Source organism: Strigops habroptila, chromosome 10 (genome assembly GCF_004027225.2).
Source record: "Strigops habroptila isolate Jane chromosome 10, bStrHab1.2.pri, whole genome shotgun sequence".
Classification (NCBI taxonomy): domain Eukaryota; kingdom Metazoa; phylum Chordata; class Aves; order Psittaciformes; family Psittacidae; genus Strigops; species Strigops habroptila.
This window is the reverse complement of record NC_046359.1, coordinates 23263138-23279049: the sequence shown is the minus strand read 5'-3', so window position 1 is coordinate 23279049 and position 15912 is coordinate 23263138. Positions and strand designations below refer to the sequence as shown.

General features: G+C 37.6%; 1 protein-coding gene across 5 annotated transcripts in view; it reads right to left on the bottom strand.

Annotated features, from left to right (window-relative positions):
- The window catches only part of LTBP1 (latent transforming growth factor beta binding protein 1), a 193926-nt gene that overhangs the window by 145822 nt on the left and 32192 nt on the right, over window positions 1-15912 (bottom strand). For all 5 annotated transcript variants that reach the window (XM_030499517.1, XM_030499515.1, XM_030499516.1 and 2 more), the window contains exon 4: window positions 290-465. In XM_030499517.1, coding sequence (XP_030355377.1) covers window positions 290-465 — 176 coding nt within the window. The remainder of the gene's footprint in view (window positions 1-289; window positions 466-15912) is intronic.

Sequence of the window (15912 nt, the reverse complement as noted above, 5' to 3'; positions counted from 1 at the left end):
CCTTTTATCTGAAGGAAAACCTATCATCTAGAAATAGCATTATGAAATTTCATCAGTGAATCAGGGTCAACTTTTTCCTTCGTCCAGGAAATCTCTTCTGCTTCTCAACAGGATACAGAATGTTAGAGCATTTGCTAATCTAAGAATTACCTCATTTAATTATTTTAACCTTTTTCTGTTTGGAAGCGTTACTGCAATTCAGGTGAATAAAGAAATTTTCAAGATCTTAAAATAAAAAAAAGAGGGGGTCGGGAGGAGAAGGGAGTATGCTTTTTGCGGTTGTACTCACATTGAAAAGGTGGTGCAAGTTGATCCTGACCCAGTCTTAGTGGTAATGAGCCCTCGGTGGACTGTTCTCCTGAAATCATTTTTTTTACTGGATAATATTTGGGTTTGATCACATATTCCTGCGTTTGGCCATGACGAAGATTCATCATCAGTGTCTGAGACGATAGGGGTATCATCCTGTTTTAACGAAAAAGGAAGAAATCAAAAAGACAAGAAAGAATGATGTAAAAGTTAATGAATTAGACTTAGAAACTACTGGTAAAAGAAAAACCCAAAAGACAAATTCATCTGTACTCCAAGTTCTCAAAACACCATTTGAGAAACTTCAGCTTATTAGCTTCCAATTAAGCACCTGATTTTCCATGCATTTAGCATTCTCATTGTTCTGTCAGACCAACAAACACTTAACAAATAAAGACTACAGGAATTATATCACTTCTTTTTCAATATAGCAAGGGAAGTACCACAGACAACTCAGACAATAGGAAGGAACATGAAAAAGCCCTCCTCAAAATCGTGAGTTGGAAGAGCTCAACTTTGTTAGCACACAGAGATTTCCATACTGGTCAGAGAAGCAGCGGTGCCATCAAACCTCTTTCCCTTTCTTACAACTGTCATTTCACACCAGGTGTGTTAAGTAGAACCTAAGACCAGCTGCTTTCCCCCTTTTTGCCCAGAAACCCTATTCCCTTCACCACCATACACCTCTAGCCATAGAACAGAGTGCTGCTCCTCTTCCCGTTTTTCAGCCCGGCTCCCATCTCACCAGAAGGTCTCTGTCTGTTTCCCAGTATCACATTACTTTCCCCATCCGCTTTCTCTTTGCCTGCAGTATTGAACATCTCTGACAAATGTCCCATAACCACATGGCTTCCTTGAACAGCAAAACTACTTCCCCTTCCTGTGAAACAAGATGATTCCTTCAAGCTGATTCTCTCACTGCCAATCCCAGTTCCTTACTTGCTATTACATTCCTCCCTCAGATCTCAGTATCTTACTGCACAAGAACTTGCCAACTTTCAAGAGAAATTCCCTTCATCCCCCTCCTTTAAAAAAAAAAACATGTTATATAGCAACACACCACCAGCAGTTGGAACCATTTCTTTACTAACGCACTGGCCTTCACTCTTCCACAGTGCTACCCAGCAATAAACAGGCAAGGAAGCAAATCACACAGCTCTTGGCCATATGCAAGCTCATAACTTTGGGGTCCTGGGCTGCAGAGCTCCACTGCAGTAATAGCACACCTCTAAGTAACAAACTACTAATAGAAAGTTTTCAAGAAGTGGTAGCTACTGTAGATCACACTGTCAAGATACATGTTCCTCAGAGAGTATTATCAATTGCTAACCTAGTACATTGGGTAGTAGGACTACATTGTCCTTTGCTCAAAGGAAGGCATAGAGTAGGACGCTGTAAGCCTCCCTCACTTTATTTGCCACTGAGGGTCTGTAATAAGCTCAGTCTGCAAAAGTAAAATGGGAAAGTTATGGGATAACAACCATCCCTTAAAGAGCCACAGTTGTGCAGGGTAAATAATCATGTTCTGAGAGTAAGGCATGGGCCTCTTATCACAAGAGGACAGCTAAGGAGCACTTCCCCACAGTGGCGAGACCGAAGAGTTTCAGCTGAGTGAGAAGTCAGATGATTGTTCTATTGTCTTCCAACATGTGGAGCCTGAGCCAGCACCTATCTCCAAAGCAATGCCTGATTCCTTAGTCATGTTATTCAAGGATGCTTAGTAACCACTGTAGCCAACGGATTTGTGGTTAGAACAGACAATGGGGTTTTGTCCTACACAGATGCTCTTGTTAACTTGGATCAGTTTGAGAAAAAGTGCATTCGTTAGAGACATTCTATGACTCTTACATACAACAGAAACATAACTCCTCAGACTATCTCCAAGTCAAATTTTCTAATACAGTGCTTACGCAGTCTCACTGTATTCAGTAAAAGTCCTTTCCCCAGATTAAGAGAGAATACTGTACTTCCCGTGTTGTCTTTAGGTTTCCTACCAGCAAATCAAAGAGAGGCTTCAGGGACATTGGAGGTCAGGCTCAGAATTCACAGTCTCATAACAAGTATCACCAGGTAGACCCCAGCCTGTGATAAAGCTGAAGTCACTGCCTTCAGTACTGCTTACATATGAATTTCATGTCTTTGAAGAGTCAATGCAATCCTTCCTGCACAACCTGGGTTGTTCTTTTTTTCCTACACATCTCATTTGATGCCTGTCTAAGGACATCCATTTCTTCACTTGGACATAAGAGGGTCTATACTGAATACTTCCCATGTGGTTTACAAGAAGGCCATGACAACAGAAGTCAAAATACTACAGAAGTTGATACTATAGTTACTATATGTTACTATTAAAAGTTGCATATATGTAGTTTAATGGTGTTATCTTTGACTGGACACATATGCTGCCATTTAAGCGCCTGTCTGTTTTCTGTTAGGGCTGTAACATGTCATCGTTACCTCTTATATTGTGATATATGCAGCCACACTGTAGCCCAAGGCTGTCAACCTAAAACAGAGTCCATCATAACACTTGAAATTACAATAAAATTAAACAAAGAAAAACCAACCAAAAAACAACACAAAAAACCCACAAAAACAACACAAAAAAACCCACCCACCCCCCCAAAAAAACCCACAACAACCCAACAATACAACACACCCAAGACAGGAATACCATACATTGGAGGCTGAAACTTTTAACAGGATTTATAAAAAGTTGCCTCTTCCTTCTCAGGTATTGCAATTTTCTTCCTTAATTTAGCTTGCATTAAGTATTAAATTAACTAATGTTAAGGCAGTATAAAAGTAAGTTTTGTTTTGCTAGAGGGTGCTTTATTCAGTGGTACACATGAAAGCTTTAATCTTCACTCTAAAAACTCAAATTCTTTAAAAGGAAACATCTTCGTCTGATGTTTAAGCTGTTGATCTTAAATTTCAATACATAATAAATCACCTATTCTTGCATGAAAGTGTATGCTTAACTTTGGTTTCATGCAGCTATGGTAAGACTTGTCTAGACCCTTTGTCTTGCACATTTGTGCTCAGTTTTGATGATTGTGGTGTATAACTACCAAAGGTCTTGAGTACAGGTACAAAAGTACTCCAAATGCTTAAAAAGCGTGGTATTGGACATCCGCTGCTTGTGTGGATGTGAGCTAGCTGAGAGCATCTGACCAGCTTGGCTGGTCTTGCTCACCAGAAGCGCAGTTCTAGTAGGAGCTGAAAGGGTCAAACATCAAAGCATTTATGAGATGCTTCTGTTCTGACTGTTCTTTTGATATTCAAGTTCTTGCCAACATGATCTAATTCTTGAAGATGTTATTTCATAATCAAAAGGATACTGCATAGCTAACTGAGATGCTACATCTTCCACTAGAATCAAGGACACTCCTCTAACTACAACATGAGACCAGTCATGTAGCTCTATCAACACTGTGGGTTTAGATGCTAGTGAAGTAACTGGGTTTTTTTCTTTCTAGACCAGCACATAAGGGGTTCCTTCAGTGCTGTAGGACTTCTAAGTAAGAAGATGTGATTTCTAGTGAGCTCAGCAACACAGTGCAAGTATATTTTATTTTTTTTTAACTTGTTTTGATCCCTGTGGAGGAAATCTTCAGAACTATCCCTCCTAACTGACATCAGCAGAGAGGAGAGCCTGGGCCTCAGAGAGGTTAGTAATACATCAGCACTGAAAACTATTAATACAAATACGTCACAAGGAAACATTTCAGGCCTAGTTTGGTAACAAGCATCACCCCAGTCCTTATTAAGCCTTTGGAAATTATCTTAACAGCTCTACCACAACGTTTTCCCAATCCTCTATAAAGCAGTGGTTGTTACCATGACTGCTGATGCCAGCTTGCCAAACACTACCAGTCTACAAGTACTGCTTCTTCCCATTCCTATTTCCCTTGCCAGTCCTTTCTTTGCATGGAGGCTCAGGTGCTGTGTCTGGTCAGATCACCTGTGCCAGGGGCCCCTGGCACAAAGCAAAAGCCAAGCCTGCTACTATGCTCAGATTCATTTAGGTGTTCCACAGCAGATAGTTCAGGCAGTTAATCTCTGATCAGACTATAGTAGGGTAGCAATGCTAGGCACTGAATCAGGTTTTTTTCATTTATTCCCAGTGTTGGGATATCCAAACTAATAAGTAGCAGGATAGACCGATTTCTGCACAACACTACTCAAGGCTCAAGGCCACTAGGAATAGCTAGTACTAGCTTGCTACCACAGCCCACAAGAGGATACTCAAAGTAGGTCAGGGACACTCTAAAACAGGTTTTTATAATTTAAAACAAAAATGAAAGGCATAAGCAACTCATGGCCACTGTACTTAAGAGAGAAATAGTTCTTATCTGTTAATAACAACCATCACCACAACTGAAGGTATTTCATTGCTTCCCAACTTTATCATGCTGCTTACTGAACATTTGAACCCCAAGTGGAACCCCTGGACATTGTTGCAATACAAAATACTGAAGTACTACTAAACCTCCCTGCCACACTAATTAAAAAGATGCAATTGTTAGTTATAATCTTTAAATTTTGCATCAAACAGCCAAGACTACACAAGATTTTTGCATTATACAGACTTATGTCACTAATTTATCTGGGTAGTTTGTAATTAGATGGTCAAAACTGACATTAACTTAATAAACTTGACAAAAACTTTCCATGGCTGAAATGTACACTAGACAAACAAATGTCTAATTGCATTGTCAAGAAACAAACAATACAAATAGTAATAAGGTTACAACAGAAGGAGAACAAACAATTGCAGCTATCACGCAAAAGCAAGCTCTCTTGCCTGATAAAAGCAAACCACAAATGTGAGGTATCAGAGTAACTCTGGCAAGCAGAAATGAGACCAGCAACATCTGGCATGAAAAGTACTGTCTAGACTAAATAAGACAGGCCTGACTCAGGCTGCTTTCTTAATTTTATTTACTGTAAGTCTGATGCTCCCATGCTTGGCTCCCAGCTAGCAATACTTAAAAAAAACACAACTCGAAATTGCTAACACAATTGCTTTATACAAACCTACAAATTAATTCTTTCTTCACTACCTTCTCTCAAACTCACAATGAACAATCAAAAGGAGAGGAAAACCTAACATTTTCTGTAACTATGAGGTAGTAAAGAAAATATGCAGGACAGTTCAAAAGGTATGAAAATAGAATTAAGTCGTGTGTGTGTCCCCCCACCCCGTAAATTATTAACATTCAGTTGCTAGCTCAACCTGACCTTTGCCAGCTGTTTCCTCCTTACATTGCTTTTCCTATTTTGGTTTTCTGGGATGGGTTTTTTTGTGGGTTCTTTTTTTTTTTTTGTGTTTTTTCTTTTAGGGTACATGAAAAGTTTAACTTCCATGCTGATGATGAACAGACAGGATTTCTTCAAAGCCCTTTACATTAATCATACCATACACAGCATCAATCAAGCGTGGCCTATTTCACAACACCCTACCAGTCGGAAGAGATGACAGAGAGGAAGCGTTCAAGCTTTGCTTTTCACCATTGGAAGAAGTCCACACAAGTTGATTTTATGTACAAAAATGTATTTTAATGCATAACTTGAAAATCCTGTGTCTGAAACACTACAAAACAAGCACTGAGACTTGCCTGCTCTAGAATTACCAGGGCCACATTAGATTTTCATTACAAGCCTGCCTTGAAGTTATACCTTTGTGATATAGTTATCCCCAGGCGAAAATTCGCAGATACCATGGTTTGGCTATGACTAATATATTCCCAAACAATACCTTCAATTTATTAATTTTTACATTTTTACCCATTTAAAAGGTTGTTAGTTACACCAGATAAAGGATTTTATTTGATCATCATCAAGGTGATATGATTTGGTTATAAAGTTTCCCATAGAAATGTAAAACATTAACTTTTATCCACCACTACCAGTTTTGCCCAACTTAAATATAATTTCTGTGGTAAAAATCCTTGTTGAAGATACTTTCAGGAATTATCTACTCTTAAGTGCTTGCTAATGAAGCTTGCCCTGCATTTGCAGGATAAACTAAATTGCTCATTAGTCAGAATCCTTTTGCCAGCATAAGCTGATGTAACAGCTGAACTAAAGCTCTGTGAAACAACAGTGTTTCCAAACTAAAAACAACTATGAAGCCATTGATTCATTCCATCTCCCACATATAACACAATAAATCAAAATGTGTAGATTATGAACATTCTTCCAGGTTTCTAAAGAGAAAAAATACACTGAGTTTTCCAGAATCACAAGCAATGATTCATTTCCTAGATGTCAAAATGCAGAAAAAGGTCTTAAAGCTGAAGAATTGTATCTGCTGGTTAAGTGCTCAGATACAGAGCAAAAATACAGATGCTGTCACACAACCTGATCAAAGCTACATTTCTTGCAAGTTATGCAACAGCAGATAAGCATTTCCCATAGAATATTTGAAGATTACATTTGAAGAATCTCCTTCTGAAAAGGAATTTAATTATATAAATGGCAATTCTATCAGTGAAAAGAAGGAAAGCTTGCTTACTAGATCTTTCTCTGTTCCACCCTACTCCCAAAGTGCCATCAAGATGCAACTGATACAAATATAAAAAAATTTCCAAGAAAACCAACACTTAAGGAAGCAGTACGCAAGAAGGCTAGGAAAATCTAACACAAGACAGTGACGAACAAGAAAAAGACGCAAGTCTGTAGTTCGACAGTAACAGCAATTCACAAACTTCCCTTCTCAGCATGCACCAAACAAACAACTGGAAGCTACAAATTATTCATTATCTTATGCATGCCTGCACCAACACTTAACCAGTGAAGCACTTCACAAATCCAGGTGAATTAATTTGACATACAGATTATTTTATACAGGTGCTGAGCCATACATGCACCTTCAACTTGTCAGGGTCCTCCTAGCAGCAAAGTTGAAGGAGGAAAAAAAAAACCAAAAAGCAAAACGACCCAAAACCCACACCAAACAACAAACCCCACCAAAAAACATAGCTGTGTGACTGATCTGTTCTTGTTATGTTCCCCAGGACACTGGGACACTGCATTTGATAACAGTCATTCACGTAAGATAATTTGGCAGTGTCTTTTAGAAGTCAGAGAGGGTATCAAACTCATTAATAATTCAGCTTTTAAAAGAGTGGCTGCAATGTCACAAATATTTGCATTAAATATCTGACCTTCAGGCATGCACTATGTTGCAACAGTGAGTCAGGATGAAATTCACTAGTTAATGGCAAACTTACTTAACCAGAGCACTGAACAAGTTCAATACATAATCTTTAGTAAATTAACATATGATATCCCTTCCCTGTTTCACATTACTTTTTGTACAGAAAAATCTCTTTGTTTTCATAGGGCCAGTGGCATGTTACTGCATATTACACTGACACTGTGTAATAAATAAAATTACTCTGATAAAGACACATTAACTAGTGATAATTTCCAATCTGTCCACTCATGAGACAGACTTTGGTTTTAGAAAAGTATTCTGAAATGGCAACTAAAAATAGAAACAAACTCCCATGCTGGATATTATATGATAAAGGCAAATGAGCACAGCTGCTGCAAAACAAAACCATGCATCACTAATCTACTCAAATTCTTGAGCATGTTAAACAAAACAGCAGACAAAGAGCCCAGTTGGTTGATATAATTTATTTGAAATTCAAAAAAGACTTTGAAGAGTTATCTTACAAAAGGCTAGTAGGAAACCTTAAATTATAAAACAGTATTGCAAGCTTAAAATGGGCAAAGATACGGAACAGAGCAGATATACTTTTTTTTCTTGGACATATGTTAATTATAATATGTCCTTTCAAAGTCTACTAACACATGGTTTAGGAATACCCCACTTTAGTTGAATAAGTAAGAGGAGTATATGAAATTTTGCCACAGTAGTTCAGAAAACCCTCTAATCTAATTTGGTCTTCCAGACTAGCAAACATACATTTACACAAAATAACTTCATTCTGAGAAAATATTTACAGCCTTGTCTGAATTTAGCAGAAATCTGTCATTTAGAACCAAATAACTAAATAAAAGTAAACAGTAAAGAACATAAAACCTTGGTCTACCCTGGAGATTCTGACAGGTAAAGTCATGATTATGAAAAAAAATAAATGCAATGAGCAAGTAACTACACCATCAAGTTTTTGTGTAGATGCAGATGGATTTGCAAAAACATTCCATCACTACAGCTTGTTATGACTAGGAAATGTTTTAGAAGTAGGACCTTGCTGGTATAAGCAGAGCTTCTCAGAAGGGGTCAGAAAAACACAATGTAGGCTTATAACCTGTTTATAAATAAGACCTACGTACAAGTAGGAGAAGATACAAAAAAAACCCAAACCCCAAAACAACTAATAGTGGCTAGACAGAAAGAGAGATGACTCAGAGTACCTGGACTGTAGATGAAATCCAGCACTGGTGAGCACAACAATGTGCATCTGCATCAGAAGCAATCAGAACTTGTCACAAACATTAGTGATGTCTACACTGACTGCAACCAACCAACCAAGAGACTCTAGCATCAGCCTGGCCGAAGTTTCCAGTGTACCAAATTGGATTAAAAAATAAAACTCAAAGCATACCAACTGTAAAGAGCGGAAGGAAAATAACAAGGAAGACTTTTAAAAGCACTGATCCCCACAAAGATAAAAGAGGGCACTTCCTGTCCAGGCAGGGAAAAGACAGACACTATTGTGTTCCAGAGAAAATTCTTTAAGGAATGTATGACAGAAAGATACAAAATAACCCTTAATTCAAAATGAAATGTAATAAATTCACAGTGAAAAGGAAATACTTTTTCCACATACTGCATAAATCAGTTTATGGAAAAAACTATCACAAGATATGATGGATCATAATTGCTTCCAAGAATGTCAATGTAAACGGATGATGAACATTCCTCTAATTTGATTATGAGATCACAGAAAAAAAAAAATCAGAAATCCCTATGCTTATGTATATCAGTTTCCTACATAATAAACAATGTAAACAAGCCTTAATTTTCTCCTTTTTTTTTTGTTGATACTTAAGGAAGTGCCAACAAAAGGGCAAGTCAGAGCACTTTATCCCTAGGTAATACACACTGATTTTGTACGTAAGCAGCTACTAGCAGATGTAGTATGATACTGACTTTGCCCAAATATTATACACAAAAAGTGCCATCTGCTTATTATATGAGAATAAACTTTGTCTTTATGTGTTTGAATGGGGAAGTGTTATTGCACAATAAGAATCTTAAACATTCATTGAAGGCTTGCTAAATTTACTTGACAAGAAGAATAAAATACGTAGTACTTTATGACAAGCAAGCCTAGAAAATGTCAAGATTAAATCCAGACTTGACCTTCAGTATGTGTATTTCTCAGCAGCAGCTCTTTTTGGTATACTAAATCAGCAAGAAGCTCTGTCAGACTGTACTGGCTAGAGGATACTCTCCCTGAAACACCCCAGGGAGTGCTCTTACTAAATTACACCACAGAATTTAGCAATCCTAAAGATAGAGAGTTGGGGGGTGGGCGGAGGCGGAAGCAAAACCAGAAAGTTTATCCAAGTTCGCCAATGCAGCCACCTAAATTCAAGTGATGCAACAACAGCATGCTCCCTGCCGCATCTGGGAAGTCTGGAAGTGATGCAAGACTAAATAGACGGACATGTTGTGCTGTACCCCAATGGTGAAAGGATAAGTAGTGAAAAGCTTTGGAGACAGAAATAATATTTGTACTAGGCTAAAACCACTTTTAACATCTAAGCTTTCACATGTACAACTACTTTCTTAGCTGAACTAGATAAACAACTCACACAATCTATTTTTTTTATACAACAAAATCAAGTAATAAAGATTATCCTTTAAGTCATCACAAAAATGGAATGCTTCCATCTGTGGGCAGAACCAGGGAAAGGGGAAACAACAGCAAGTAAGTACGCTTACCAGGAGCCTAACTTTGGGGGTCAGGAGCTTTCAAAGCTTTGTGACATACATCTACAAATAGTTTCAACAAAAAACATTTTCTAAGTAATAAAGGTAGTAAATTCATGCAGAATCAGAGGAGAGCACTTTCCAAAAGTTATTAGTGAATTTTAATTGTTTCTTGAAATTCAGCCGTGTAACTTTTTGTTCATTAAAATTGCACATATATGATGCAGTGTAACTATGTTTTCATCATCATGGATTTTCAGATAAATAACATCCAGGGAAATTGTATGTTTGTGTCTACATGGTATAATGCCTTAAAAAGATAAATAGAAGCTCTAATCCTGTTTGTGTTGGTACAAGATCCCTGATTATCCCAGATAATATAAAGACAGTAATATTTTTGTCTGAGAAATGTTCATGATTTTCAGCAAAAATTACAGGGCTAAAGGTGAGCATAGATTTCAACTAAATAGTGACTCACCCTTCCACTGCTAATAAGCCCAATGAATGCTAGAATTATAATTAATAATGATGTACTGTTGTTATTTCTAAAATAATTAGGTAGAAGTTAATCCTATCTAGTGCACTGAGGACAATGATGAAAGCTAAACTCTTTGAAATCTCAATTTTCCTACTGACCTTACTATACTGAGCAATACAGTTTACTCCAGAGACAGAGAAGTTAACATAAAGAAGTTAGAACAAGCACATTTTCCTCCTCTCCACCTCTGTAAAACAATGATCTCCACCATAATGTAACAAGATGCTGCAAAGTATTTATCAGTGAAAGGTTTAAGATCGTAAAGTACTAGGTACACAAGCAAAAGAATACCAAAACAGTTCAACTGGTTTTAATACGATCTGTTTTCCCAGACACTAGCATAAAATCCTGATGCCACTGAAGTCAACAGCATAACTCCCATTTATTTCCAAGCTGGCCGTGATTTCATCTCAGGACTTTGTTACTTGTTGAACACAGCTTTGCACCTTTGGACTTAAAACCTGTAGATGCTACCTTCAGTGGCCTTTACCTTGAAATGCCAAAGCAGAGTTCCTCTTGATTCCTAACTGTAATTTCTGAAACCCACATTTGTCACCCTGGAAGGCAGTGAAATGCAAACAAACTTAAAGAACACGGTATCCCTGACTTCAGCCCACGATCAACACATGGATAAAGTACGTGCAAGCGATCTAATTCCTTATTACAGAAATAAGTCCAACTACAGTTCAATTCAGCTTGCAAGAAAGCAGCTATGAAGAATTTCTGACATACGGCTGAACCAACAATGTCTGGAAGAACTTGGATCTCCTATTCCAAACCACTTTGCCTACTTAAAAAAAAAATAAAAATGCTGTGACCAAAAGCCCAGACTGCATTCCAGAGGACTAGGAATAGCCTGTTTTCCTATTTGCAGTTGGTAAATTTGAAGTCTGTGAGGCATTCCTCTGTTTTTTAAGGATGTCTCCGATTTCTCCTCAAAAATTCACTTTGCTTCTTTCTCTACATGTAAAATTTTGCTTTCCCTAGAACTACAAGCTTTATGAAATGTTTTCAGAGTGAATTTTGAGAAAATGCAGTTGCTATCCATGCCTTCTTTCTGATACTGTCCCAGTCCTTAGTTTTGGTTCAGTTTTTGGTACAATATATTATGCAGACATTCTAAGTCACTGAAGTTTCTGACTTACAGGTTTGTGTTGTACTCAGGCATAACAGTAAACCACATTTCACAGTACTTAATTTTTTTTTTCCCCTTGTTGCATAAGGGATTTCTTTTAAACATCAGCTGAATACTGCCACTAACCAATACAGGTTATAAGGTGTTTGAAATTACATCCTTAGGGCTCAATTTAGAAGCTTCCCCTCACATTCTTCTGATTTGCGTGCTTCATTATTGAAACGTCTGCTAGGGTTCTTTTCCTTTCCTCATTAATGACTTCAAAGAAATACATGCTTGAACTCCTAAATATATTAAACTAATCTAAGTTATCTTAAAACACTCAGTGACTGCTCAGCAAACCAGAAAAGAGACTGTGCTTCTGGAAATAATATGCTATTTAGTTAGTGAAGTGCACACACAATCAATTAAAAAATAACACATCTAATTAAAGAATACTATCAATACATATACATACAATTTGAGTTTGTTAAAGTTGCTGACACACCACAGTAACCAAGCAACATAGAAAAAAAATTGTAAAAAAAGCTCCTGAAATACCTTTCTTATTATTAATTACTTAAAAAAAGGTTTTGATGGCAGAGCGTTTATTCTCTTTATTTCCTGGGGGGGAAAAATAAAAATAAAAAATAAATAAATAATTTTTAAAAAAGGGGGGGGGGAAGGCAAATGTTTCTGCACCTTCCACCATGGGACAATTCAGATGTAAAATTCAAATCTACAAACTCATCAATTTATGGTATCATTTGAACTAGTATCTGATATATCCAGGTTTGTTAACTTAATGAGAAACAAAAATTTAAGTATAGCATTTCCCTGTCCAGGGGAGAGTTCTAGCCTAGAATTTCTGAAAATTAAAGCAAGATTTCAATTCTTTAAAAAATTATACACAGAACTGAAAAAATTCCTTAATGTAACTGTATTTTGGGCTGTAAAGAAAAAGACCAAATTATCGTGTTACTAAAAATTATCATATAACAACTATAAACCAAATAAAAATCTGTATTTTTGTATCAGATGATTGATAGTGAGAACTTACTGCCAAAACCAACACAAAACTGATTGTTCATAATATTTGCACAGGCTAAATACATGCTGAATCACAAAATAGATCAAACAACCTTATGCACATACTTCAACATACACATCTTGCAAACAGAATACTGAGATAATTTCTCATGGTAGGAATATAAGCAAAATAACTCAGTACCATCTCAGGACCACTGAAAAAAGCCTGTATTTGGAAAACATCCTATTCCGTGGTGCCAGCTGGTTTGTGAATTACACATCCTCAGCAGCCCAGCAGAACTTGTTCCACCAAACTTTTGGAAACTGGCATTCCTGCCAAACAGATCTTTTTGAGGCTTGTGCTTAGCCCCACATCCAAATAGCCTGTAAAAACTCTGCAGTCCTTGGTTCAACGTGAAGCAAATCCATCTCTGACTTAGCAAGAAGGATTTCAGAAAGCTGTGGATACTACTGTAAAACCAAAAACATTACACTTCGCTACCTTGAATCATGATGATGCTAGGCACATTCTTCCTGTTTCCAGCACTTAAAACGTTCCTGTAATTGCCTGGTATTTCTTGACACTTCTTGAGTCCTTTGGCAGGACTCACTGCTCAGTACTATTTTTAGAAACTCCAGCACCAAATCCTGTAGATACCTACCCTTACACACTGCTTAATGACGAAAAGGCATAGCTGTTTGGAACCCCTGGGCCTAACACCCTACTTTTGAACAAAGAGTGAAAGATGGAGCAGTCACTGCTCATTTTCAGTTCCTTAAACACTGTTTTGGGCTTAGCCTGTTCAAATGCCTTCGACTTTCTTTATAGGTACACCTGATCATGTAAAACATGAGCAATGAGTGATCACTATGCGCATCCACAGACAACAGGTTTGAGTGATGAAGGCCCTGATTCTGCCCTTTCAGCTGACTAAAGCATACAGAAGTCCTGCAATCTCGCCTTGGTACTTGCTGGGCAGGCAGCCTGCCATCTTGAGATCTGTTCCTGTTCTTCTGTGGGAAATGGCTGAATCATCCACAGGCACTTTCTGTATCAGAAGCCTGCATTCCAGAAGAGATAGATAAAGTTGGATTGGGGTAACAATCTTTCTCTTTTTTAACAATCCTTTCTTCAACGATCAGCAATGGGGAGACACCATGAGCAATCCACCCCAGAGACGGTGTGCCTGAGTACCCCTGCTCAGGATAATAATCGTGACTGTGCTGATACTATTAGTAGGCAGACAATGATGCTCCTCTACTGACAATATTAACTTCACAACTGAAGAAACTGGAGGGGGGGGGGGGGGCAGGAAATGAGACACAAGGTTGGGAGAAAAAGAAAATAAAAAAGCACTCACTCCCCCACCGCATGCCTGTGTTATTTGGCCTAGGATCATCACTAGCAGAACTGACTGGCAAGTCTTTTATAATCCTTACAGCCTGCTGCTTCTTAGCTTATAAGGAGCTTTTCCTCATAAACAGACTTCTACATAGGCAGACATAGAAACTGCTATAGTAGAAAGGCTCGTTTTCGCACTTAAAAGAACCTAGTTACACCAAAATATCATCTCCTGTGCATACGTGTTCAAGAGCAGCTTTTTTCCAGTTCAGCTTAACTCTTGATGCAGCACAAATGCACTTAACACTTAGCCAAGAAATATCCCAAGTATCTTCCTTGACAGAACTGAAGACCAAAACCCACAAGCAGCTGAAAAAATACCCAATTTCAGAAGTACAGGGCATGCAGCAATTTCCTACTAAAATTAAAATTAATCATCTGGATGTTGGGAATATTTTGACTTGAAAAGTATCTTCAAGATTTTTAGCATTCTCTGTTCTGCAGCTTACTGCATGAACTGCTATAGTTCTTAGTGTTGTTCTGTACTGTTTGAGGTTCTGCAGCTTCACAGTTCCAAGTGCTTTTCTATTAATTGTGAAACAATGCATAATTAGAAAAATAACAGTATTTTAAAGTGACATACTAAAGGGTAAAAGTTGGGCTGCGCTTCCAGCCATAACCATTTTTCCTGCCTACTGATCACTTGAGTTCTTAACTACAGCTCCTATGAATGCCAAAACTTTTTGTACGAAACGGACACGCACAGAATTGCACGCAAACTGCAATCATTTCATTTTACTAAATTCTAAATCAATTTAGAAAACAATTGCAGCAAATATAGTGCACAACAATTGCAATTTATGTAACTATACATGATAGGGAGGGTTTTTTGGTTTGGTTTTTCCCCTCAATAACATAGGAGGGATGGGAGGAAGACAAGCAGGAAGGCACAGAAAAGCCAAGAGCTGACACTTGAATTTTATAATAGAGGCACATATTACTTCTTCAATTCTCTGTAACAAGTTTAACAATTAAAATTATATATTTTCAGAACACAATCACTGTAATTCATAGTTTAACTGAATCTAAAATAATTATTTACCCAAGTTATATAACCACAGTCAAAACCAGCTATGGCTCCTCATAGCATGCGTTTAAGGGTACAGTTGAAAAAGTAGTTCTGAAAGCTTGTGCCAAGCATGCTAAGAGTCTCTAAAAATAAGTCTCTCCCAGCAAGCACCATCATGTTAAGAAGCTAAAGATTGTAAGTCGACATGCATACTGTTTTCTATATGGTTAGGAAAGTTTTCAAACCATTTTCAATTACTGTAACTACATTACACTCTGTACCAGGAAGATGCCGAACTAGAATAGCAACTACTTCTGATGAGTCACTTGTATTTTAGAGCTTTATGAATATTATCAAGAGCCACAAACTTAGTTCAATATGTCAAGCAACCCGACAACTATTATGCACAGAGCTTATTATCTACCTCTCAGCATCAAAAAGGAGCTTTGACTTTGAACTGTACTTGTAGGAAGAGAAACATTTAACAAGCCTTCCCACAGAATTTTCTATCTACAACAGTACAGCCACCACAGGCTGAACAAAAAGAAATGTGAGGCAATCACCAGCTTTTATTGCCTCTTTGGTTTCATTC